Raw genomic sequence first — 27,858 nt, forward strand, 5'->3', positions numbered from 1 at the left:
TCAGAGGGAAAAACCAAAACAAACAGTGGTTCAGTGGGCATCCCTCCTGCCTTATCTCCCGTAAACCAGCCTGCTTCTGCAAATCTGCTCTGGCACACAGAAAACAACGGATTTCAACTCATCAAAGCAGCTTGCTTCCAACCTGCATGGTCTAATCATCCCTGCTAATCCTCACCTGGAAAAAAGGTCCTTTTCTCACTTGAAAGGGCAACTGCCAGAGAAGAGCACCATCAAGAGACAGGGTATGAGACATGAAAAAAGGACACCACTAACAGGATGAAGGAAAGACCATTAGGCATTCTTTTATGTAGACATCAAATACAACACACTGCGAGTCTACTAGGGGTGTACGGAAATATCACTTGGGTAGTGCAGTATTATGTTTTGTGATACTGTATCGATTCTCAAAAACAGTGTTGATTTTTTAACTAATAGTTTAAATGCAAAGATTTGTGGCGACGGTGGTTCATTTTATGTTATGTTTAAAGCCCTGACCGCTAAGTAGAAGTTCTGATTGCATAAAAAAAATCTGTTTTTATGCATATGTTGGTGTGTTCTTCATACTATAACTGTTCGCCATATGTTGGTAATTGTTTATAACAGTATTGCAATATATATTGAATCTGTAACATGATACGTATCGTATCACCAGATTCTTGCCAATACACAGCCCTACAGTCTACACCATCATCAGTTAAAGATTGATCAAAAGAGCAGAAGAGCATATCATCCCTTTAAAACATCAAAGGCGTTTCAGTGGCATATTCAATTTGGAATTCTAAACAAAAATGGACTGACACATTTTGAGCTGTGGCAGGTGTTTCTGTCACAGGGCTCCGTAATGACCAAAAATCCAAATACTCACAGAGCAGAAGCCATATCCTGTCAGCTCCACAAAACTAATTATGACAGAGGACCTTCCTGCCTGCACACATACGGTGGAGCCAGGCCTCTCTGGGATTTATCTTGTTTTGTGGGTGAAAATTGGGTTCTAGATTAAGTAGAGGATACACTTTTGCTCTTGCCTTGAGGCTAGGCGAGAGTGTACCTTGGGATGTCAGCTGAGGAGATTGATTTGTTGGCCAGTGCTGATCTGAGCCATGTGTCATTCTCCAAGCACAAAGACACAGTGTGCTCATTATCTCTATTTTTCATTTTTTTTTTTTACCATGGTCTGCATTTTAATGGTTGTGATGGGCAATAGGGTCTTACCTTTGTTTCAAATAGGAAATTATTTAACACCAAACCATTTTTTGCCATAACAAAAAAGGTCTTTCTTTTGTGAATTTCATTCCTTAATTCTGCAAAGACGTGTTTGGTTGTAGGCATTAAACAAAATCAAATGTTTTACTTCACATGAACACCCGCATTGTGAAAGATTCCATTTGGGAAAGAGCAGTATTTTTGGTTTGCTACTGTGCACAAAGAGAAGCCTGTCTGTTAAGATGACAAGAGTATCAGTAGTAAATTTGAGCTGTGTTATGCCCTGAAAGGGACCTTAAGAATAACTCTTACACACACACACACACACACACACACACACACACACACACACACACACACACACACACACACACACACACACACACACACACACACACACACCTAAACTGCAGCACTGCTAGCCTATCCCTGGGGAAGGATTGGGTGAACTGCATAAATGCCAGCGTGTCTGACGTAAGGTGCAACCTGCATGTATCTCCCCCACTGACATCTTTAATTACAAATCTGCAGGTTGTTGTCTCTGTCACCAGGTCCCTAAAAAGGCTAGAGAGGCAGAGGGGAAGACGTCTAAGAGGACACGCAGAGAGACACAAAGAGGGGAGAAAGGCTGAAAAATAAATTGGAGGGCAACAGATTAAGATTCCATTCACAGTGTGACCAGGCGCTGTCTCCTGCCCCTGATTGAAAGTGTTGGCTAAATGTCAAGCTATTGAGATGAGACAGAGAAGAAGGTCCCCCCCCCCCCCCCCCCCCCTCCCTTTTATTCCCAGCCGCGGTTGCCTCGGCATTGACGTGGCTGCCATACCAAATGTCAGCAGGCTTCTGCAGATAACCTAAGTGTGTGTGTGTGTCTGTGTGAGAGAGAGAGAGAGAGAGCGAAGGAGAGACAGAGAGAGAGAGTGAGTTATTTAGCATGTGAGTCATGGCCACCAATCTATGAAAATCTGAGAATACTTCTTTACAAACTGCAGCCATTTGTCCCCATTCTCTGTAATCAATAATATCGGAGGAGAGGCTGAGCCACTCAAACCAAATGTTTTCACCATAGAATTATAAGTGTAAGCCAGCAGAGCCGTCTGCCCAATCCATTTCATTTTTTGAATTCATAATAAAGAATAATTTTCTCTACTTGGGAAAATATATGAGACAGTTCAACATTTATTATTTTCTTCCCTCATGGATTCCTCCCTCATGGATTGTTGATTTATTCACTGTGTCTCCTTTTGGCCCAAATACCCCCAACAAAGCATTTGAAATCATTTTAAATTCTAGTAACTTATTTTATTATTTTAATTCATTTAATTCGTACAATATTCCTGTGGAGTCACTCTACCAAGGAGGAAGGCGAACGTCATGCTGAGAAGGATAATGATAATAGCAATTTTCTACGGATTGACAAATACCATTTTGTGATTACACCAATATTAGCAAATGGTGAAATCAACCCATGTCTGACATCTAGTGTTGACCACTAGAAACACCCACACAGCCATGATTGTTTGTTTGTCAGTGAAGCTATGTATTTCAGTTCCATTTATTGTCAGTTTCTCCTTTGCACTGCTCCAAATATTGGCATGACATTTGAACCGCAAAAGCACTACATGGTGTGTGGACTGACAACATTTTCAATTTTCGTGTTTGCATTAACATGTTTCCAAGTAGGCTAGCTCAGCCTCATGAATGGGTTACAGGTATGAGATCAAATTTGAGTTGTCAAGTTATCATGTAAATGCACAAAGAGAACCGTTTTTCTGATGTATGTGGGTCTTTTCAGGACTACCACAGAATCATTTCTAGAGGTTGCACAGGACATATATAACAGCAACATCCACATGCTTACAGAAATGTTTCAAATGAAATCCTTTTTACAGGACTTCATATTTGTACTAGGAATTATGATTGCCTTGTTCAGACCTATCCTTAACATTGTCAGGACATGACTGTGCCGGCAATAGAGACCAGATGACCCTTCAGGGCAATCGGACACGGACGGACCATAAATGGAGAGGACTTCCACTGCAGGATAACCTTTAACTTCAGGTCTGTATGAGAACGTAAGTGAGAGATGGAGAGGTGTGCATAAATTATCCGCCATTATATTGGTGGTTATGCATTACAGGGGCTTTGTGACCTTCAGTCAGACCACACTTCTCAGACTCTGTGAGTCCCAAGGGAATTGATACTCCCGCTATCGTCCTCTTGAGAGGTAATGAAGCATTTAAGTAGCAGTACATCTCCTATCAAAAAGCAGATACGGCCATTTAACAATTTCAGACTGTAAGGCCTACACGGGCCCCGGTGTGCTGATGGGCCACTTAGTAGCAGTCTAATATGGTTTTGAGAGCCTCGCAGTAGAAAAGATGGATGGTTCGTTACAAAGCAGATATTTGTGTGTATATTAAATCAAATAAAGGATTTTTTCATTTATTTCTGAGATTATTTGGTATTCATGTCCCTGCCAAATATGTGAACAACACCTCAGTGAGATACAGCCCATAAAAGGATATCTTATTTTAAGATTACGAAACTGAAGAAACAGACTGCATTAATGGAATCTTTAGACAATTACTGATGAATTTCTCTCAGTTACTAATTTCAACCATTTCAATTTCACAATTGAAGATGTACTAACACATTTAAAATTCAACTGCCAGGTGCATTATGCAAGATACATGACAAATGCTTTGCCCTGAAAATGAATACTTTTTATTTCAATATAAATGGATACATTTTTTAAAGTATAGAGCTGGTCTCCATACATGTTAACCTATAATGGAAAAGTACCTCCTGTGACCAACAAAAATACAGTTGAAATTTAACAGGTATAGAATGAATCAGTCTACACCATCCCAGTCTTTAGTGGACAAAAACCAGCAATGAGTCAACTCAGTGTGTCAGTAAAACTCAAACAGAGGAAGTGGTCAAAAGGATCAGGATGTTAATTAATGTCCATTATAAAAACAGACAAAGGACTCTTACTCTGCAGGCCAAAGACATTCCCTATTGAGTCATTCAAAAAAATCACCTCAAAAGTACTTCAAAGTAAACATGTTTCTGGTCTAGGAAAATTAGGAGGTTAATATAACTACTTTAAATTGAGAGTAGGGCCTATATTCTACAAAGGACCCAAATTAAAATGACATTAAACAATGTGGACATTAATTTGTATTAATTCAGTTTTATAAGGGTGAAGTTTATGAATATGATAGTAAATGTAAAAATAAAATAAACAAAAGTTCAAAATGTCACAACCATTCCACAAAACAAGCTTTTAAACTAGGCCATAATACATTTGGCAGAATCTCATGATCAAATCCTTACCTATTTCATAGCCTTATCTTAACCTCTGTTATTCACTCACATCTTCATTGTTTAAACTCGAACTAACAGGGGGACAAGGTCACCTGTCGACCGTTTACATGAGAATGCCACAGCTCACATCCGTCTACATTCCGTCTAGCAAAAGCTAGCATAATTCCTAAAAGTAATCACTGCTTCACATATGTAAGTAAATGCGCACTGTAGTTAGATATGTGGAGTACATTTCGTTGGCTATGTAGAAAGAGTACAGTTGCCTCAAGTGGACAAGCTACTAGGGGACGTAAACGTTGCAAATGTGTTTCAGACTTCTATGATCAGCACAATATTCCTTTCACACGTCATAAAACAATAGCCTGACCTAAATGATTTCGACAGGTGGTGTTTTGGGGCATGAATCATTGACAACGTTCGACAGGACTCCCAAGTGATGGGCACAATTCCATTTTACGCATTAACTCGAGGAAATGAAATATTTCCAGAAGCGAAATTCAGAGGGGAAGGCGAAGAGACGAACTCGCCTATAAAACACTGGAATATGGCCTGCAATAGATAACTGCGGGCTAACATTCTTTCAGAGTCTGTACACCTGGACGCCTCAAATATCAAAATCAGTTGTGTTCTTGCTGGCATTGTTTCCATTTTATTTACTGGGGAATCGCATACTTTCCACATCCACATAAGGAGGATATATCTGCCACGATATGTTCATAGAGGAGCGTATTTTAACGCTTTTCAAACGGAACTGGCAACACACCTTGACCTACTGGAGTGTGTTTTTCAGCTTCGGACTATGTATTGCCTTTTTGGGTCCCACAATTCTAGATTTACAATGTCAGACACAATCAACACTCCAGCAAATTACCTGGGTGTTTTTCTCTCAGCAATTTTGCCTTCTTATTGGCAGCTCCATTGGGGGTGTTTTCAAGAAAACGTGAGTAACACAAGTAGGATTAATTTCATAATTGTGTTTTTGAGTTGTGGATATCAATTCATTGTTTTTTCCACACCGGTGATTTCAAGCTGTATTTTCGTCTCAAGGCTGTCATTGCAATAAGCTCTTGGTAATATTTCATGCATCTAGAATTTGTTTAGTTTTGTAGGATGTGACTAGATGTCTGTTGGAATTGTAAGCTGTAGAGTCAAATGTATGTGATGTCTGTTTCCTGTCCATAGGCTTTTCAGTGCCCTGTCAGCGCTTTTCCTGTCCTCTCTGATGATCTCGGTTATTTTTGCCATCATTCCTTTCTGCTACAACGTGCTGATCCTTGCCATAGCCATGGCAGTCACTGGGTTGGCAATGGGGGTGATTGACACCATTGCAAATATTCAGCTTGTGGCCATTTACCAGAAGGATTCTGCCGTCTTCCTCCAGGTATGTTTGCATTGCCACAATGTGACATATGGCTTCAATGTGATACACTTCATTTGGAAATCTTTGCCGACCGTATCAAAATACAGACCTTTTCCTAACAGTATTACTTAAAAGCGCCATTTGTCTTTTCATTATACTGTGCTGTCATTTTTGTCAATGTTATCAGTATTCTGAAAACGTGGTCTTTGAACCCCTTCAGGCCCTGCACTTCTTCATTGGTTTTGGAGCTCTTGTGAGCCCTCTGATTGCAGACCCGTTCTTATCAGAGCACTGTGGAAACAGCACAGGCGGAGATGAATCTGTCCACTTTCACCACAGGATGACAGTATATAACATAGAGAGATCCAACATCTCAACACCTACTCCTGAACACGTGGAGAAGGAGGAATCCATTGTGTCATATGCTTTCTGGATCATGTCAGTTATTAATGTAAGAGTACAAATTTCCTGCAACTTTAACAAAATAGAAGAGTTCAAAAACTGCTGTTTCATGCTTCTAAGCTTAAACTCAAAATGTTTTGTTTAGTGCCGTTTACAAGCACCATTTTATCCCTGCTTTTCTTGTAACACAACTTGAATCTCCATTCAAGTCTCGGCGAGCCTTCCGAATTGGCAGAGCGCTGACGTTCAGCAAGAGGTGCATAATTGTCTTTTGTTGTCTCTTTACTCCGCCAGCTGCCGGTGCCAATTGCTGTGCTGGTGCTGATGTACCTGGAGAAGCTGATCCCCTGCTGTCCTGGCAGCAAAACTCGCCTGCTGGATAAAGATGAGCTCTCCATGGAGGCGCAGGGAACGGAAGCGGCCCCCGCACCCGCGCCGGAGCCTGAGCCTCAGCAGAAGGACGACGAAGTGGGAGGTAAGAGACAAACACTTAAAGAGATAAAAGCTTTGTCATTTTGGATACGAGCCTTTGTCATTTTGGATAAAAGCCTGGCATTTTGGAGCAGTGCACACACACACACCTAACTTTGAAATGTGGCTGTATGCAATTGAAGATCATTAGTCATATAAGAGGACAAGTTACAAGTTAGTTTCTGTAACCAGCATCATTAATTAACTATATGTATGCCTTGTGCTTTCCTTGTAATGCCTAGGTCATGGGGATATCTTCAGTTGTTGTAAGAATGGTAACCTAAGCGGGTTACCTCCATCTTTTTTTGGGATCCATATCTTGGGTGGAGTGGTGCTCTTCATGACTGATGGCATTGTGGTGAGTAGATCCATGTGTGCCAGATCCATTCGTTTTAGCCATGTATGTTATTTGTAGCCCTGAGCAAGATTGTAGAGAACATTATTTTGGAACTCAATGGAACATTCATGAACAAGGCATTTGAGAAACTACATTTTAAAAACATCTATCTTTCAGGGTGCATATGCAGGTTTTGTGTACACCTATGCAGTGGCTACACCCATGTCACTCTCACCTAAAGATGCAGGATACCTGGCCAGTCTATTCTGGGCGGCCATCACAGCAGGCAGACTGGTGTCCATTCCACTGGCCTACCGCTTCAAACCTGTGCGGCTTCTCATGGTTAACCTGGTAAAGCAGCTTTTAAAAAAATAAACAAACCTGACAAATGAACTGCAACCAGTTTACTTAAGATTTCATAGTTATTTGACTATTGCACGTAGGAAAGAAAGGGTGACCAAAATGGCGTGTGATTTTGACATGCCTGATGGTGTGGTGTCCTCAGGCAGGTGTGATTGTCACAGTGCTGCTGCTGCTCCTCCTGTATACCAGCAGTACCTTCCTGTTCGTGGGCACCTGTTTACTGGGCTTGTTCCTGAGCAGCATCTTCCCCTGCATGCTGGCATACACTGAGGACATCCTGGAGTATCAAGGTAAACTTTGCACAACTGAAATAAAATTACAATACTACTCAGGATTACTTCTTCCAGATGAGACGTGATTGAATAACAATCTCTCCATAGTTCCATACATCTTGTGTTAGGTAGCTTTGTTGTGTCTCAAAATAACTTTGCCAACTAAGAATAAATCATGTCTGTTGTGATCAGTCTATTTACCAAGTACCCTGCTTCTACAGGTTGTGCAACCACAGTTCTGGTAACGAGTGCTGGACTCGGCGAAATGGTTCTTCAGGTGGTGGTTGGATCGGTAAGAAGATCACTCCGAAATTCTTTTAGACATTTGTATAGTTGTAGTTATTACTAATCAAACCTTTGTCTATTTCGCTTCATCTGTAGTAGTATTCATGCTTCTTTCACTGTCATGTTTATTACTTGCAGATTATTCACGACGCGGGCAGCTACAGCTTCTTATTGTGTGGAATGATAATCGGATGCATCGGCTTCATAGTCTTCTTTGGCCTGCTTCTTTGCGATCGCCTGCACAGCAACTACTTAACTGGTACATCCTCTAGCTTCTAAACGTGTTCAGAAACATCTCATGCACCGAGTGGACAATTGGGTTCATATGCTGATGTTCTAATAACTATTCTGTATGTTTATTTTCCGCAGGAACATCCAAAAAGACTGCAATGGTAGAGGAGCCTTCAACAGAAGATAATAACAGCAAAATGACCACTCCTAACCATAGCTGAAGGAGCAAAATACTTAGCAACTGTAAAACATTGCTTAATGCTACTGGATATATTTTTCTTATCAGATTTTGTTTTTAAATAGATTGTCTGTCCACAAATTCTATGCATGAATAACTTAAGTTATATTCCTTAGATTTTTTTTTTGTGTGTATTATTGTTTTTTTGTTGTTGAAGGCATCATTTTAACTAAATGTCCATTAAAATATCCATTACAATGTCAACACAGCTACTGTCAAATCATTGTGACAACAACAATGTGACACTTACGGAATTAGCCTGTGCAGTTGAACTGAACTACTTCACTGCAGCCCATCCACTGGTGAGACATGGGGTCACTAAAATTGTGGAGCTGCTGTAAGTATGGGTTACAAAGACCTTCTGTTACAGGCCTTTAGAGGCACTGCATCCTTGGACCACTAAATAGGGGAGGGAGAATGACAAGAGATCCTCTGACTCAAACACATCCTTGTAAGTCGCTTTGGATAAAAGCGTCTGCTAAATGACTAAATGTAAATGTAAAATGTAAATGCAAACAGACACATGGGACTTCCACATGTCTTTAAAACCTGGGTACATTTTATTTCTTTTCTTTGTAAAACAAATATTACAAAATCGGACCAGAGTAATTAAAACAAACAAAACAAAGAAAGAAAAAAACTTTGTCTTTTTGGATAAATTATAATAAAGAATGTTTCATGGGGAGGAATCGAGATTAAAAGCGCTTAAAATAGTTTTTAAGATTAAAACCATTAAAACTAGGCAAAAGAAAGCCTGGTAAAAAGGTGCCCACACTCTGGCAGATGTCTGCCTGGCTCAGGTCTGGGTTGAAGCCCTGTGCCGAGACAGATACAGGAAAAAGAATCTCTTCAAGAAGGCACCCAGAAGCATCAAAACGTTCCAGAGACACATACGAAGGTCACAGAAGTCATACAATGCTCAAAACTAGCTTTAAGAAACAACAAAAAAAGCAAACAAATAAAATAATGTGCTGTCATGAAGCCGTATGTGCACCATTCTGACTTTTCTAGTCATTCCCCCACACCTTAATAAACCCCTTGCTTTAACGTAAGATGCACATAGTACACATACAAAAAGCACGTCGCCAAAAAAGAGAAAGGCAGAAACAAAAGGTCACCAAACTGCAGATTTAGTATAATTTACATTGGTGAACTAAAAGACACATATTCATCAAAAGATGAATGTAGATGGTGAACAAAGTCGCAGACCAATATTGTAATGCTGCTTGACAGTCTTCAATAGCTACATCCAGATCACTCAAACAAAGGGTTTTGGATCAGAACAGAAAAGCGATAGATTCGATCTACAGGTGTGATTCCCCGGTTCCCTTACACTGGTAAAATGAGCTCACACATATTTTTTTTTTTTTTTAAATATGCATTGACTATAGCCAGAGTAGCTCGTCAGAAACCAAGGCCTGCAATCTCAACATAGCCACTTCACAGAGAGGTATACTGGAAAAAAAGCACTACACAAATAAAAAGAAGAAAAAAAAACATGATTCTGATTAAACAAACTGCTGTCACAAAAGAGTTACACGTTTTCTCGTCAACAGCATAACGGTGATCCACAATGTTCCGTCAGAAACATAGGACATAATTCTCGTTTTTTTTTTTTTTTACTTTTTCATATAAAAAATGCAGCCAGCCATAGTTAATTCAAGCTGCATACACACCTTCACAAAGAAATTAGCAAATTTACACTGCCAGCTAATGTAATCCCTGAAAATAGATCCAATACAATACTACCAAGCAAAGTTAAAGCATAGTAAGTATGCTTCTTGGGTTGTATTATGAACTGCTAATGCTGTCAAATTATCATGTATGGTCAGGATGAAGCAACTTGTGGAAAATTAGTTTAAAGATATAAGCACGCAGAGTGATAGTCCCATTATTTTGCAAAAGGCAAAGCCATGTTTGGGAACTTCTATCAATCTATAAACTGTTGTTCTGCAAGTGTGTGTGTTTTTGTCAAAACCATAGGTTTTATGTTTATTTTGATCAAGGGGATGGGGCTTACTGGCAAGTTCATAAAGATCTGATATGGTATTTACAAGCAAGAAGAAAATTAACAAACACAGCGGACACATCGAGCCAGGCAAAAATGGAGCAGACACTCCACTGAGGCCTACATGAAAGTAACCTTTTTTTCCAAAAATAAAGATAAAACCTTTTCAGAATCTGGTTCAGGGAGACGACTAGTCTTCACCTGATGGAGGCTCCTCCTCTGACACATCGTCCTTCTCTGCTTTCTTCTTCGCTTTCTTCTTCACTTTCTCCTTCTCTCTGTCGTCTTCTTCTTCTTCCTCTTCCTCATCGTCTTCCTCCTCCTCGTCCTTCTTCTTTTCCTCGGCCTCGTCATCAGACTTCTTGGGGGCTAAACGAGCCTTCTTCTCAGGTTTCCGCTCCTCCTCCTCCTCTTCCTCTTTGGGGCTGTCTACATCTTCCTCTTTTTCTTTGGGCAGAACCTTCTTCACAACTTTCCTTCCTCTGGACACCTTTCTGCCTCTCTTTTTCTTAGGTCCACGGGTAGCTGTAGAAGTATGCATGAGCAAACAGGACCAATTAATGAATCAGATCTTCAATTATTTAATCAGTCATCAGTGACCAACAGGCAAATGGGGTAATGTTAGAGTTGTCCAAAGCGTGTAGGAGTGGTTTACCTGAGGCCCTTATCCTTGGTTTGGGGGTCGTCTTCTTCTCCGGCTTGACTCTTCTTCCTCCCTTGGAACTTCTCCTCCTGGGCTTGCCATAGTCACTGTCATCATCATCGTCATCTACACAAAAGTCTTCATCACTCCCAGAGTCCTCTGTCACGGCAGAAGAGCGACTGTGAGTCAAGTCACTGAATACTCAGCTTCTGTGTGACTGCTTTGCTTTGATATATGCGTCTACATCATACTGTTACACAACCATTTACCAGCAAAATTCCAAACATCTCAATTAATTCCAAACATTTCAATGAACATAATTCTGATAATGTCCTTTTCCCCCCCACAATCTTGGAGGGGTAACATTAAGTTAAACAGGTCCACAGTTTACTCAAATCAGTGGCTTGACACCCCAAGTAGCCAAAATTTCGTGTTAATTTTACCTCAATAATCCTCACTCAGCTGAGGCTTGAGTGCAAAAGTGTGAACTCACCGCCTGTGTAGGCATCAGTGTCGTCCTCGTCCTCCTCTTCCTCTCCCCCTTCCTCCTCACTGCCGCCTTCTCCCAGGATCATTTCCCGCTGTTTCGACACTGCCTTAGTGGCAGCCTGTCGCACCTGCCGTCCCTTCTTCCTTGGACCCCGGTCATCATCGCTGTCGTCTGATGGCAAAGAATACAAAAATACAAAGGGACAGTTTGTCACAGGGAAAGCATCTACAAAGTATGACACCAGAGTCTCCATCTGGTGACTGGGTGAACTACTTTACTCTATTTACCTATAGGTGGGTATGCTGTGCTCATGCATTAGATGGAAATAAAAAGCTCCAAAAACCAATCAATGGCATAAAGGGTATGTGGTTAACACCTACGTCTGTAATTCAGTTACATCATTCCCTTAACAGAAATCATATCATTTTAACTGGGCTACTCCAACAGACTGAAAAAGAGTCTGTCTCAGACTGGCTTTTACTTGTTGGCGAGAAGTCAGATGCCGAGCTGGCCTTCTTTCTGTTGGACTAGTCAGTAATAACTTATTCGCTGTATTGCTTTGTCTTGTGTTGCGCTTGCTTGATGTTTGGCTGTGTTAGGAAAGTTAGCGACTCGCTAGTTTTTCATCATAAACATTCTTTTCAATGTTACTTATGAATGAATGCAACGTAGGCTGTAACCTTATTTGTGTCATCCCTATCTCACAGAGATTTGTAGTTTTTCCAGATGCCCAGTCATCGATCTGTCCTGTCTCAGGCTAGCATCCAAATAAATTCAACTCACGTCAAAATGTTTGATCAGTCTTCATCAATCTCACGTCAATAAGCCTTGGAAGTTTGCAACCTTGAAAACCTAACTCAGCTAGCTTGTAATAAATTACAGTGTCCAATATGTTCTCTGCTTTTGTGAGTGAAGTACCTGCAACTCGTTTCCTTTTTGCTGTTAGTTGCTTTCCCTTCTTGTCTTTTTTTGCGTCATAGTCGCTGTCTCCACCATCCTCGTCATCCTCTTCTTTGTAGTCGTCCTCCTCACCATCCAAATCATCTGAGGAAAAACACAAATGACTGACTTCAAAAAGAGTGACGAAAAGTGGTCTCCCTGTATCATGACTTTTTCAAGCTTTTTATGACTGACTGTCACACTAAAAACACTAAAACTAAAACACTAAAACACTAAAAACTTCTTATGTACAAAGAGAGGAAAGTCTTTGTAACAAGGTAGTTCAAATAGGTTTACAAGCATGCATTCATGCACACTCCAAAGACAGATACAGGCCTCAAGTTCCATAGGATGTTAAACCAACATTATAAAATAGAAAACGGGACAGCACTTACTTGACAATTTACGATCCTTAGAGTCATCACTACATGACAAAACACAAGAAATGTTGACTGAGAGCAATACTTGACACATGGGGAGATAGTGTGAACAGAAAAATGACACATCATATAACTGCCTCTATTAATAACAGTAAGTTAAGTAAAACAGATCATATGCCAAATCATTACTTGTGAGCAGTAATTCCTGGTTTCCGCTTCCGATTAGCATCTCCTGCACACTCCTCTGAAGTAAAAAGAAACAGTGTAGTCACTTGAACATTTAAAGACTGCCCAATATAAAAATTGAGAACTTATTCAAATAAAGGTCTCTCCCATACCTGCATCATCAGATTCTTGGAACTGTGCGTAGTCAACTACCCTCTTGTTCCTGTAAAAAGTTATACAAACATTTTTTTAATAAATTAGTTCTGTTTTAAACATGCTTTAGTGAGTGAGGATTGATTAATTGATCTTTCCTTTGTCTCACAAATCAGTGCAAGTCCCATAAAACATGTCAATTTCATCTACCAGAGCTGCCCAGTCTTTTCTCTCTGGAAACTTTAAAGAAACTGTACATAATGACTACAGTGTTTCCCCTACCGTTATATTAGGGGGGCCCCCCAACGGCACCCCCGCCCCCCCTGGAAGGTCAAGTTAATCGTGTTCAATTTTATTTTCTATAAAGCGCCAGATCACAACGGAAGTCATTTAAGGTTACCTTTCCTATAGAACAGGTCTATAGCTTGTTATTTTATTAAACAAAATAAATAGCCTTATGTTATTTATCTTATTTACACGACGGCATGTCATTTCTGTCTCTACATGGTCGCGCGTTTACAATTCTCTGCTCTCTGTATCACGCATGGCGGAGTTCCGCCAAGATGCGCACAAACACACACACACACACAGACACGTGCGCGCACACACAGGTGAGCACGCTCCCACCAGCGGACAGAATTGGGCTTAAGAATCAGTGCACAGCTACGGACACTTTTAAGCTTTAAAAAACACATTTCCAGGCGTTCATGAATCCAGCGGAGATCTTTTCCTAGGTAGGGTCGAGAATGAGGCCTAATGAGAATGGCTACAACAGACGTGGAAACAGAACGTACGCCCATGTCCGCACCGAAAATTCAGAAATAGATCTGGCTTGCATTTTTTATCATTTTCCGCGAGTTGTGCGTGGCCCTTTTTTTACATAGTCTGGTAATAAATCTATTAATTGTAATGAAAATTATTTATTTTGCTGTGAATAATGAAGGAAGCAATTAATCTGATTATTTCCCAAACCCTCAAGAGGAGATTTAACGTTACTTTCTGTTTGAAGATAAGGTAGCAGCTAGTGTTGAAGAATGGGTAACTTGAAATTGGACGACTTTAAATTAATATATGAAATTGAACATCAACACCTATACGGATAAAATAAATAAAGAAGGATAGCAAAACAGATTGATAAGCCTAGAATGAGAACGGCAGAAACACAGGCAGGACGTTAGATGACGAGACAGATCATAGTGACACAGGCTGTTTTTTTTTCGTCATATGAAGGCTGAGACATTCATAACATTTTATTCAGTCTTACTGATGGTCCTTTTGTAATGCCAACATGTGCACTTCGTTGTGGATAAGTAAAACCTATTTTGCTACATTTTTGTAGTCCTGGTAATCTTTTGTTTGGCATATTGGTGAGGTTATTAAAAGGACCATTTCTAAATTGTTTTGTTCTTGATGAATTAATGTTTGTTTATTAATCAGTTATTTTTCAACAAATAACTCAATTATAATTACAAAGAGGACAATTCGCAACTTTTTATCGCAACTTCCACTTGTTTTCGGCAAAGGTTGAAAGGTCGGCACCCCCCCCCCAAAGCTGTAAACCTAGGGGAAACACTGGACTAGTTTAAGTTTCAGTTTTCTGCAACTTTCTTGACAGTTATTAAGGATCCTTTCCATGTAGTAGGCTACTACATGGAAAGGATCCTTAATAACTGTCAAGAAAGTTAGGACACTTATAATTACATTATGAATTATAAAGCGATTTACTTTGACAGGGATGCTAGCCCCATGGGATTACGTTGTTGTTTTGCAGTCGCCAGTTATAGAGTTCTAACTCAACGATTTAGATCATTAACTGTCCTTAGTAAAGGTTTGGACCCAAAAATATCTAAAAATAGGGCCCAGGTTGAAAAATCCCAGTTTACCTGGAGGTTACATGGGTAATTCAAGTTCTATGACCTGTTAGACGTTTACTAGGACTCTGGGACACTTGCAGGACAACTCAGAGGCTAAGATGATGTGTGCCACAGCTTTTGTATGCCCACTGGTTCGAGTAGCATGTTACAAAAGCGGTAGTTATCAACACAAAGCAGGAGAGCATTGGACTTCCCACCTGATGCATCAGATTTGTGCATAAACTGTCATCACTACACATTTGTATCTTAGCTTCTACATCAAACACTGTAAAATCACTCACTACGTGATACCTAATTTGGTCATTTTAAAAAGCAGATTTCTGCACTCTTAGGTGTATAATGATCAGCTTTGTACCGAATTGTGTCAGATTCTGAGGACCACAAGTGACACAACTGTTTTTTTTTTATCATTACTCTAGCCATAGCCTAATTTCATTAAAAATTCGATTCTGACCTATGAACAACATCAGCGGAGAGGCGAACATAACAGTGTGAAAACATCAGACACGAACTCATCTCGGCCTAATACCGCTAACCAACTTCTGTCCATTCAAAATGTAGTGCGTCATAGCAACATTTGCAAAAGCAAACATTTTCCTTAAGTGTTTAAACATATACAACTTGCAGTAAGTTTAATACTGGAAATACATTTGAATTTGGGCGTTACAATTCATGGTAGTGCTGCATCTATCAAACTATCGACAGGCTCGACTCAACTCAGTAACGTTAGTGATGAGGTTCGCTCAATACAGCTAGCAGATAGCTGGCTAGCTTCAAACAAATAAGCCACCCTTCAACTAATGCCGACTTAGTGTGTGAACACAATTACAAATATACATGCAGGCCACATGTATAGACATATATGGCAGTTTCGATTCACACATCTCCGACTCAGTGTGAAACTAGCTACCAAGTTAACGTTAGCTACTTTGCTAACTAGTGTAAGCTATGTTAACGTAAACCGAATTTGGGTAGCCACCTAGCCAAGCCTGTTGCATTGCCTCTAGCTAGGCAGCTAACTGACGTTCGTCAGGTTACAAGTATCGCTTTGCTCAAGTATCATTTAACAGCAAGCCATGTCTTAAGTATACTTTTGTATTATACGTGCAATGTCCTACTATATCGCCAGCTAGGTTCACACTTCGTTCACTTAACTATTATCGCAATAGATGAGTAGCCAAATAACCTATTTTATTCTGAATCTGACACATGCAACGTCGCAAGGTAGCCAGGAACGATCAATCATTAACCTTAACGCATCAGTTTACAAGTATGGTATCACAAGACAATTAACAAACACATAATTACAATCCGTAGGTATAATGCATGAAGCGTCTAATTACTTTCATTCGCTCCTCGTTGAAATAATGGTAATAAGTACAATTTTACAGTTTATGATGATGTTATTACATGTGGCTAACGATAGCTTACTAGTCGATTAGCACCACACGCTATATAGCATTAATGTTACTTACGTCAGCTAGCCAAGATAACATTAGCTGCTGAGCATAGTAATTAACGTGTAATGTTAGCCAGCTAGGTCCCATATTGTAAACTGGCACAAGGCGCAAGTCAACAGCTACTGTGCTGCACGTGAATGAAATTGATACTCAACCTACCTCGTGGGCCTTGACATTTCGTGGGAGAAATTCCAGTACTTCAAAGTGACGCTGAGAAAGGTCCTCTGTTGTGCAGCAGGAAATGCGTTAGCAAGCTAATTGCGACCAACTTGCTAGATAGCTCTAGTTCTCCTGTCGCATTAAGCTTGTTAGCTTTCGCTGTCTAGCTAACGTAAACAAATGCAAGTCGCTAGCCAACGAGGTAACATTAGCTGACTCCCCACAGGTTAGCTAGCTTGCTAGCCAACTAAGAGTTGGTAGCACAATACATTTAAAATAATGCTAGAAAACATAATACAACGTACAAAACCAATTTCCTTAGAGGAATTCTTAACAAACATGCACAGCAGTTACTTACTGTATAATTGATCGTAGCGCTGTTGCTAGCTAGCTAAGGATGTATGGCCAAGCAGCTAGCTAGCAGTACATTTAGTGGGCAAACTGAAGAGTGGTAACGTATGTATGAAGCAAGGGGTTGGATTGGAGGAATTTGGCCACTTTCATTACCTTGCGACCATCTCTGCCTGATTTCATACCACTAACGTTACCTTTCGGTTTTCGAGACTACTAACTGGTCTGCATGATAAAGACCTTCAGCAAGACTTAGATTACACACATATCCCCTCCTTAATTGGATGGTAATAGCCTGCTTCAATATTTTTTGTGCAAGGGGAATATGAAAGGATTATGAGTGATGGCATGTCGTGGAACTGATACTGGGAAGCTATGGTTTTGACTAGGGATGCACCGATACCACTTTTTTACAAACCGATACGAGTACGAGTATTTTTATTTGTGTACTTGCCGATACCGAGTACCGATACCGATACTTCTTAGATTTGGTCTCCATGAAAGTGCAATTAATTTGGAGGCAGATTTTATTTTATCCTCTGCAGATTATGTCAAGCCTATAGTACAAAATGAACAGAAGGCTATCCCAAGCCAAAAATAAACAGAGCTTTCTGGTTTTAACACACAAAAAAAGCCTTCAAACAGACAATATCATCACATTAGACAAAATGCAAATATAACCAGATAAAGGCAATTCAATTTGCTGCATAGTTAACAACACAGTCTGCTTAACAAAAAGTACAAGTACACAAACAATCACTTAACCTATGTGGCACTGTAAGTCTTTCTCTCTAGCTACCTCTTTCTCTCTGTGTGCGTGCGCGTTTTTTTCTTTTGCAAGACGTCAGTTAAGATTGGTTGCTTCGGTCTTGCGCCACTAGCATCAGTGAACTCTGTGTACTTAGCACTATGGTGCGTCTTCAGATGTTTAATCAAATTGCTTGTGTTAAACAAAGTACTTTCCTTTCCGCCTCTCGACACCGTAGCAGTGCAGATCTTACACTGTGCCTTACTCCTGTCGTCGTCATTTATCTTAAAATGAGCCCAAATCGCCGTTAAGGCAGCACAACGGAATTGCTAATCGCTAACGAGATGCTAGCAGCTAAATTTAGCGAAACCTGTATACTGAAATACTTTGACACTATGACAAACTTTCCAAACACAGTCAAACATCAAGCAAATGCAACACAAGACGGCAAATAAGCTACTTACTAGTCTGGCAGAGAGTGGTAGGACAGGTAGGACAATAAATCACATTTTGTGTCAGCATAGCCCGGCCAGTTTGATGCAGTGAAATACTGATGAGTGGTATCGGTGCTTGGTATCGGCAATTCAAAAACGAGTACGAGTATTTTAACGAAGTATCGGCACCGATACTGGTATCGGTATCGGTGCATCCCTAGTTTTGACCCCACAAAAGAGCAAAAACATTCAAAGACAACAGGAAAATGTGAGTTTATTTTGCTTTTATTTTCAAATGGATAGAGTGGTCTGCCATTTCATAGACTGCATTTCAAGGAGAAATGTAGGCCAATTGTTGAGGTGTATGTCATATTACACGGTAATTAGGTTTATCCACGTGTAGATATGGGCTGAAATACATAAATGGTCTTTTATTACTACAACTCAGCATCTTTCCAAATGATCAGAAATTAATAATCCCAATAATTTTGTCTAGTCTAATCTAGTGTAATATTGTAGATCTGTTTTAGAGTTAAGCCCAGTTGCAGCAAGAGCAGCTGGTGTCAAACACCAGGCCAGAAGTACAGTGCTGGAAGTAGGTTCTGCCTGCAGTACACTGGTAAAACTGGCTCCTGTTCTTGGGATTGGGATAGAACCCATTGGTTTTGCCTGCACAGAACCCACTATTCATGCCACTGTTGCCACTGGAACTGCCACCGCTGGAGGAGCCACCGCCGCCTGAAGGGCTGTGGCTGGAGCCTCCACTGCTTGAACCGCCACTGCTAGAGCCTCCACTGCTAGAACCGCCACTGCTAGAGCCTCCACTGCTAGAGCCTCCACTGCTTGAACTGCCACCACCTCCACCTCCACCAGCTGCAGTTACTCCAGGGATGGGTGGCTCAACAGTGGCAGAAGGGGTGCAAGCTAAAAAAAAAAAAAAAAAGTTTATGACCTCAAATGTATTTTCTTAATGTCGATTTCATATAATTTCACGTAAGGTCAAATAACAAATTACTTGGCAGGCCTCTCAGTTTTAAATGTATTGCTTTATAATCACAGGGGGAAAAAAACACTGTAAGATATCCTTACCTTGTTTATCAAGACCGAAGGCTTTGTGCAGAACATTGATCAGAGGGTATTTGCCCTGGTTACAGAAAGTGCCCATGTAGTCATCCATGTCAATGGTCCAGACCATGGCTCCTCCATAGTTCATCTTCTTCAACCAGTCGACCTATAGGTGTTCATCATCTGAGCATGAATATTCTACAGTAACTGATATTCTCCATTTGTTGAAGATTCATTAATTTAATTTAATCAAATCAAATTAATGTTAAGAAAATCGAGTGAATAAGGTCAGGGCCCTCTGTTAATTAAGAGAGGTGATTTAGTTTATGGAAAAGAACAAATGCACTCAGTGTCTTTGGTAAGTTTGCCTTGTTCTCAAGAAATATTATCTCATCAGCCCTCCATGATTAAATTATAGTGGATATATGAAGGGATAATATTTTCATAAAATACATAAACTACAAGTTTACCTTGATTCCAAAACTCTTGATATTGTCATAGCCAACCCATTGGTTTCCTTTGTAGGCATAAGGCACATCCTGTGCTGTATTCCAAACCTGAGTTGCTCCTTCCAAGAAGCCACAAATCTGCAAATTGAAAGATTGTTTAACTGCAGTTATATACATGTAATTAAACATGGGGGGTCAGGGGTGTTACTGGGCTTGATCCACCCCAAATTCCCTTATCCTGGCTACATTTCTGATGATTTCACCATCAAAACGTCTATTGTTATGTTCATGATATTTTGAGAGTGAGGAAAAAGGTCAGGGACCTCAAAGTAAGCCAGCTCTCCAGCTTCTTGAGTGTACTTCCCAGGAGTTCCAGCTCCAGCGATTGGAGCTCCAATGCCGTGATTGGAGGGATCTTTGAGGGTGAAAGTGTTTCCGTAGGTGGGGAATCCAACCAGCAGTTTCTCAGCAGGAGCGCCATTGGTTTTCCAGTAGTTCATGGCATTTGCCTATAAGGACATATTGTGTCATTTTTCAGACGAGAACAAAACCACAAGGAGATTATTGTTCAGTCAGAGATTGTGTATGTGTATGTGTTTTTTATTTTTTTTACAGAAACAAATACAAAAAATGTGTTTATGAAAATAGTAGAAAAAGGATTGTTGAAACAGTTTTCATGTCCGTGTTGGACTATGAAGATGTAATTTATAGAAATGCAGTTGGACATCTCTAGCAGAGAGGTGAAATACACACTGGTTTCTGTTCATCTATAAGGTCATTGTCAGAAAGCTACCACCTATCTCAATGATGCTGGACTGTAATTCTGGACCCTGCCAAACCTTCTGAAATGACTGGCTTATGCTTAAGGTCCCTCATGTACAGCCCAAACTGGGAAAGTCAGCCTTTTGTTTTAATGCCCCAACTTCCTGGAATGACCTCTTCAACGCTCTAAAATCAATTCCCTACTAACCTACAGACAATTCAAATCTATGATCACAATCCTCCCCACCTCAATTGGTAACTGTTTTAACGGAATCTTGCTGAAAAATGTGTCTTGTTATTGTTTTTGTTTGTTTACAAGGTTTTATTGGGTCATTTATTAATGTTATATATTTATTTGTACTCTCTGCATCATTGCAAAGGAGGGCTTCTCTGAATGCATTCCCAAGAATTGTGAAAGGTTAAATATGTGAAATAGCAAGTGAGCTTTGAGCATCATACACACCACATTGAAGTCCACAAAACCACCCTGGTCCTCAGGGCTCTTGTACAGTGGGCTGCACTCTCCGGTCATTGGGTCCCAAGAGCCATGGAAGTCATAGGTCATGATGTTGAGCATATCCAGGGCTCTGATTGGGACAAATGATTGAATGGTAATTTAATATCATCTAATTGATGATCAACAAACTACCAGTAGCTATGTAACCAATACTGAATAAACATTTAACCAAACTCTCAAATAACCCTGATCCTAATCTGACTCTGTCCCGATACCTGATATCTAAGTCTATTTGAATGCCATTTTACCAGTTTTGCCAATTTCCATACATGTACTGATTTTCATTATGGTCTATTAAAATAAAGTTGACCCTGAAATGTATCTTTTCCTCAAATCAAATTGTCTGTCTTATACAGTAAAAGTATGCTTTGAGAGCTCTTTTTTATGAATGTTAGTGAATCATTTTACTTACTCGCCAACCTGAGGAATCTGATAGGCTGACTCAATGGTGTCACGTCCAGCAGAAAGGGCAGCAGACAACAGGAGACGAGCTCTGTTACTCTCCTTGGCCTCTTTCTCAAAGGCAGCCCTCATTTCCTGGCATTTACAGGACAAATATTTTAATGAGGTCAGGTGCAATATATATGTTTATAATCTTCATATTAGGCCTATCTATACAGTCAACAGACCTGCACAAGAACAGAGTAGAGCTGTTGGTCCTGAGGAGGGCTCCCTCTGTTGGCGGGATACTCCCAGTCAATGTCCAGACCATCAAACTCATACTTCCTCAAGAACACAACAACTGAGCTGATGAATGTCTGACGGTTGGTAGGACTAGCCACCATGGCAGAGAATCTGGAGGGAAGCAGACAAAGAATAATTTCATTTTCGCCCAACACTGTCATAATGTTAAACACTCCCTATAATTTTGTAATTTCAGAATTATTGCCTAATTACTGATGATGACAGCCTTACCCTGCAGAGCCAAAGTTCCATCCTCCAACAGACAGCAGGGTCTTCAGATTTCCATTTCTAAGAGGAGAGTGCAAAGGGGGAACAACCAAGATTTTGTTGATGACTCACTGTGTCTGAGCTATACATGACCTCTGACCTCACATTCTAAACTCTTAATTTAATTGCACTCACTGGTTCTTAAGTTTGCTGAACTCGCTGTAGAGATACACATCATTCCACTCATATGTCGCAAGCTTGTTGTTCTTCATGGTGGCAAACGCATAGAGCAGATGGGTACACAAGCAGGGGTCGATGTCATGGGGCATGTAGATGGTGGGGGGGGGCCTGTACTGTGCCCAGTTGGTGAAGTAGCATGATAAAATGTGAGAGGACCCTGGCAGAAAGACATATGATGGGGCTGGATGAGCTGCTACAAACAGTGGTCTGACATTGTGTGACTTAAACTGTGGTCCTTTTCATTGCACAATGAAAGATAAATAGACACACATGCTGCCTTTCCCCTCCAACCACTACTGAGAAGCCACCTAAATCACCAAAGTCATGGCATAAGCTAACATTCAGAGAGGCACTCTTCATACACTTCATCTATTTTGCGATTATTGTTATATAATGCTACATGCAATACCAAATAAGATCTTATCCATTCTCACTATCTTGAAAGTTACAGAATTCATGTGACGGCAGTTTAAAATTCAAAATAAAACTGCCATCTTGCACTTGGGACAGATGATTTCATATGTATGCTTCATGGAAGAGGATGGACATACTTACCGAGCTGCACATTGAGCAGCAGCACCAGAGCTGTGAAATAGGTAAGTCCGAGAGCATGACAAGCAAAGAATAAATGAAAAAGTAAGTTCAGACCCAAACACATTAGAAGCAGTTACATTATCAAAATTGTTTAAATTGAATCCATTGGAAGGGGACTTACCTGAAACCACCAATTCTTTGCCCATGATTGCGTTGTACAAAGAACTGGTGAGGCCAGTCACGCTTTTATACACCCCTCATATGCCCTTCTGCTCTTGACAATGTGTTTTTGCCAGGGGGACTATTTACAGTAGATTGTGATAGAATGCTTTCAACTGCCAAATCACAACCATAAGTTTAAAAGTGTGATTGCATATCATCTACAATTCCAAAAAAACTGCTGACAAAGTGTTTCAGTGTCTCCTTGAGAGTGAGGCATATCCTTCAATGAAAATGTTATAATTCTACAACTGACATGTATTAACAACCTTGGGAAACAGTAGGCTATTTGCAATGCCCCACATCCTTCCAAACCGTATTGACAAAATAGCTTAGACAACAGTGCATGATATAAGTATTTTATAACTAATATTATTCAAGGGGAAGTAAGGTCAAGAAGGAAAGCTTTTGTCAAAATCTTACAATGACAGAATAATGAACATTACAGGCAGTGGAGATTTGCACGTCAATTTAGTCTAAGGTATAAAATGTGTTTAGATCACTAGATTATTGTATTCATAATTGTAACACATTAATGACATCAATGCTGAGATTAAATGCTTATTTTTCACATTTTGGACTGGGAAATGTGATCTTTTTGTTTTAAGAAAATGCAAAACTGACAATGAGGGGACAGAGGGGAATGTCATAAAACACTGATGTAAAATGTTGTTGTGATGGAAACTTTTATTACCAGATATCTCCATTAGCCACGTTCCCCTTTGTATACTGGTTTTATATTCTTATCTTTGCAGAGATAGCAACTGATAAGCATTGCAGTGCAGGCATGATGAATAACTGCTGATGTTAATGGAACACAGAACCCTGGTCGGTTACACTCTTCATGTGCAAACACAAAGCTGGTGCACTCCATCACAAGCAGCTACCATTGTAGCCACGCGGCATGTATTGTACTCTGAACACCTTATTAAGATTACGAGGCATTACTATCAGCGATGGTTTGGCAGTGTAATTTTATATCCCAACAAGGACACCGGCTCGGTCATATATTAGGGGTTAAATGTGCCTTTGAGAAGGTAAAATCCCCCCTTCTCGCCGCTCCGGACAGCTGCCAGAATTGGGTCTGACTGGCGTCTCAAGGAGCGGTAGATAGAGACTTTGAACACCTATGCACATCAATAGACTCCGGATCATTCAAGTCCACATACAGTATTCCGTTAGACACACTTCCCATACTGCTATGGACATTTATCAATGTGACATAAGTGAGGGTTGGCGTGAATACTGGCCCTAGGATTCTTACATTCTTCGCACTCATGTCACTGCACAATAGAGTAAAAATAAATTTGAAGGTTGTTCAAAATTCGTTATTTTGGTTGGCAGATAAATTAATATTGAGTAGGACGTAAGCGTAAGGGGATGAAATTTACATTAAGATTTGTTTACATTTTCGAGGTCTTTGGAGCGGTCATATGGCAAATAATAAAAAAAATGATATATGTTTTCAACTGAAAAAAGTGTCTGGACCTATTTCCGCCTCCACCACCTACTACAGTTAGTCCACATCCTAACGTGTGGGGTGGCTGCCTTGGTCCCTCACGTTCCCCTTTCAGAGAAGCTTGCACCACACTAGAGTGTATATTACGATACACTCATAGGATATTATGCAAAGTTTATTGCAGCAGCAACCACACGTGGAGGCGTTCATTCGCAATTCGAACTTTCCACTTCCCACTCACGTTGCTGTCGTAAGGGACTTTTTATTTAATTTTAGTAAAAATATATCGAAATGTCTTGGATTTGCATGTGACTTAAAAGTGCTCATTATATCTCCAAAGCATCCAGTATACAGACTTCAGAATTACAATGGGAGGGGGCCAATCAAGTGAGTTTTTTTTGCTCTTATTTCTATATTACACATTTAAACACTGCTTGATTTACAATGAAATGGCCATTTGTAATATGGGAAAGGTTTGCCCATAGACTTTGTGCTTATAAGAGCATACTTTTAATAATGGTCATAGCACTAAGATGTTTTTAGGGAAGTCAAACCATGCTTCAGTAATACTGATGAATAAATTAAGCATTTAAAATGTTCATTCAACTGATATTTTGCCTGAAAGGCGCCATAACTGAGATGTGTTTTTAATGCTTTGAGTTGAGCAGAAACAAACAGGAAGTGTATTGCAAGTTGTTATTGATAAGTTGAGGTAGCTGCAGCTCAACTACATGAAATAAAAATTGGGGTTGTCATTTTTGGAATGGGATGGTAATGATTATGTGATACCTTTCTGCCAAACAATTGCAAGCACAGTCTTTACTCAAACATTGCTCTGTTGTGGTTCAAGTCAAAATTACATGAATCTACATGAACCAAATGTATAAAACAATGTTTCACCTTCGAGGCCCTCTAACCAAAAAGTAATTAACCATGGGCATTTTTCACTCTCAGTCTAATCATTACATTGGCATGGATTTTCACTTCATTTTCAGCCACAACTACTACAACCACACAGGCTACATCAATTGCAACTACAACACCAGTGATTCCAACTACAACACCAGTGATTCAAACTACAACAGTCTCACCTAGGTACTGAATTTTTTATTGGACAGAGTGACATAATCAAACCTGGATTTAAATGATGTTTGCATGATTAATTAGCCTGACGATGTCATACTCATAATTCTAGTCAGAATATGAACTTCCAGACCTCAAATGTTGTGGGCGGGGATAAATTCGTCTGGTACCCAGGCTAATGATTAATCCCATCCAGTGTCGGACAAATCAGATTTGTACTCATTGTTTGTTTAATATTAACTTATACTGTAAATGTTGTAGTAATTTTTTTGTGATGAAATAAAGGTGTTAATTCCAATGGTGTTATTTACCTTTTCCAAAGACTGACGTTAGAGTCTCAAATCTCCATCGCTTTCTCCTGCATTGCGCTTATACTCGTCTTGGCACTGTCTTCAGCAGCCATTTATATCTTCTGGTGGCGAAAAACACCATGTGAGTTGTCTTTTTCACATTTAATTAAGATACAATACTTGAGAATAGAGCTTATTATACAACATAAACGTTAATTTTGGACTGGTTTGTAGTGTACTACAGCTACATTGTGAGGACAGTAAAGTGGTGCTGCAACTTCCTGGTTATTTCTTAATCTTTCCATTTCACAAGTGCCAACGGTGACTTGCTGCCAAGCTGGAAAAGAAAAAGCAGAAGCAGACTGTGAAAATGAGGTATATTTCAAATGCCTTGAACGGTTTCTTTCTTATATGTTATGATTTCTGGATAGTGATGATAATCCAATCATTTTCTGATCAAAATTTGATACCATAAACGTAATAACCCCTGGTGACACAAACACTTTAAATGTTCCGGAAAGTTCCGTATTCAGCTTTATCCTTGAATTTAATTTAAATTCTTATGGCATTTTCCACCTCAATTATCAAACACTTGCAGAATATGATTCAAAACATGATACATGCAGCTTTAAAGTGTAATATATATATTTAGCGTATTTCTCTTTAACCATTAATGCAAGTCATTACATACATTTTGAGGCATGGCTATCAAAATCATTTCAAGATGTAGGAAATTAATCTTAACACACAGCCTATTCTTTTTCAGACACCACACACCATTATATATGGAAATGTTGGGACTGTTGCCAAGGATGATGTGGATGTAGATGTAACCTACAGTGATGTGACTGTCATGAAAAGGACCGGTACGATTGTGTTGCTGCCAGACACCAGTGAATATGCAACAGTAATGACCTCTAAATGATAGAACTCTGAACATGACTTCATTCAGCTTCAAACAGTCTACTTTAAATATGTAAAAAAAACTTTTGTGGGATTGAATGACTTCCTGCGATGATCAACAATCAGATCCAGTCAGAACAAAAGGCTTATGATTCTTATATATTAATGTATCATTATTCTACTCATATGCCTTTATGTAGGGTTAAGCTGATATCTGTGTTCCTAAAATGTGTCATTTCTATCTGTGTGCCCTGTGTGTTTCACAGTGATAAGAATTGGGGTATTTTGGTTATGTCTCGAAGGCCATAGGGTCACTAAGACACCTGAGTGTAGTCCGAGCTCTGTGATTAACACCATAGTCCTGTCAGAATACTAAATACTAAATATTAAACTGAGACTTTCTCTATTCTAGTCAGAGAAGCTGGTTAATCTTTATGTGAATGCATGTACTCTCTCCCTTGATGTGCATCACCGTAAATAAAATCCTGTTCCTGATTTTTCTACAATTGCCTGACTGAGGTCTCCATTCCTGTGGTATAAAATGACTATCACATGTGTAAATACTGTGACAGAAAAATATGTTTACCCTTAAGCCAAAGCAACTGTAATGGTTTGTTTTGGACACTGTGGATAACAAACTATAATTGCATAACCCGCGCACAAAGTGAGAGAATGAGCATGGGCGGATTATTAGATCAAGGGCCCCTGAACACAAAAACCTCCTGGTTCCTCCTGGGCGTGTGCAGTGCACACAACAAGAAGCACCTCACAGTCCAACCACCATGTGCTTACATGACATATTGAATACCTGTAGATTGTCTACAGGAGTCACACCACATCAACACATGATATTCAAGGACATATAGGAACTCACATATGCAAAACATACATTTAAAGCTGTCTATAATGATCAGACTAGCACTACACCACTTGCATTCAGGCTGGGGGCCCATGTATCCCTTTGTGTATTACTACGGGCCTTATTGGGTCTCTCAAGGGTCAACCGTGGAGCACCGTGGCCCCTGTGACTTCTGAGCCCCTAGGCCTGTGCCTGATATGCCCATGCGGTAATCCAGGCCAGTAATGAGCGCATTATTATGATAGTGTATACCCCTTTCCTGTTATAAATGTTGATATTCTACATTTA

The 27,858-nt window shown here is 39.9% G+C and overlaps 3 protein-coding genes across 4 annotated transcripts; 1 reads left to right on the plus strand and 2 right to left on the minus strand.

Moving 5' to 3' along the window:
- Window positions 1-4,619: 4,619 nt before the first annotated feature.
- On the plus strand, window positions 4,620-8,914 carry mfsd4ab (major facilitator superfamily domain containing 4Ab). The gene is made up of 10 exons (XM_012834936.3): window positions 4,620-5,476; window positions 5,719-5,917; window positions 6,117-6,347; window positions 6,593-6,773; window positions 7,012-7,127; window positions 7,284-7,457; window positions 7,612-7,759; window positions 7,963-8,033; window positions 8,165-8,285; window positions 8,396-8,914. Exons 1-10 carry the CDS (start codon window positions 5,247-5,249, stop codon window positions 8,476-8,478), a joined length of 1,554 nt encoding a protein of 517 aa, XP_012690390.1. The 5' UTR covers window positions 4,620-5,246; the 3' UTR covers window positions 8,479-8,914.
- A 118-nt stretch (window positions 8,915-9,032) lies between these two features.
- Window positions 9,033-17,419, minus strand: nucks1b (nuclear casein kinase and cyclin-dependent kinase substrate 1b). 2 transcript variants are annotated; one of them, XM_031566132.2, is made up of 9 exons: window positions 17,125-17,419; window positions 16,767-16,831; window positions 13,294-13,343; window positions 13,145-13,199; window positions 12,971-12,999; window positions 12,555-12,680; window positions 11,640-11,807; window positions 11,159-11,272; window positions 9,033-11,028 (listed from the first exon to the last, which is right to left on the minus strand). In XM_031566132.2, the coding sequence occupies exons 2-9, from the start codon at window positions 16,781-16,783 to the stop codon at window positions 10,694-10,696; spliced, it is 894 nt and encodes a 297-aa protein (XP_031421992.1). In that variant the 5' UTR covers window positions 16,784-16,831; window positions 17,125-17,419; the 3' UTR covers window positions 9,033-10,693. The 2 variants fall into 2 exon arrangements, with proteins under 2 accessions (XP_031421992.1, XP_012690535.2); XM_012835081.3 differs by having other exon boundaries at window positions 11,159-11,305; window positions 17,125-17,413.
- A 1,149-nt stretch (window positions 17,420-18,568) lies between these two features.
- LOC105906790 (acidic mammalian chitinase-like) lies at window positions 18,569-25,861 on the minus strand. Its single transcript, XM_031566134.2, has 11 exons — window positions 25,830-25,861; window positions 22,779-22,808; window positions 22,179-22,380; window positions 22,008-22,064; window positions 21,722-21,887; window positions 21,505-21,629; window positions 21,039-21,162; window positions 20,137-20,322; window positions 19,835-19,951; window positions 19,389-19,530; window positions 18,569-19,223 (listed from the first exon to the last, which is right to left on the minus strand). The coding sequence occupies exons 3-11, from the start codon at window positions 22,310-22,312 to the stop codon at window positions 18,832-18,834; spliced, it is 1,443 nt and encodes a 480-aa protein (XP_031421994.1). The 5' UTR covers window positions 22,313-22,380; window positions 22,779-22,808; window positions 25,830-25,861; the 3' UTR covers window positions 18,569-18,831.
- Between the last annotated feature and the right edge of the window lie 1,997 nt (window positions 25,862-27,858).

This window comes from Clupea harengus, chromosome 4, assembly GCF_900700415.2.
Source record: "Clupea harengus chromosome 4, Ch_v2.0.2, whole genome shotgun sequence".
In the NCBI taxonomy this organism is placed as follows: Eukaryota; Metazoa; Chordata; class Actinopteri; order Clupeiformes; family Clupeidae; genus Clupea; species Clupea harengus.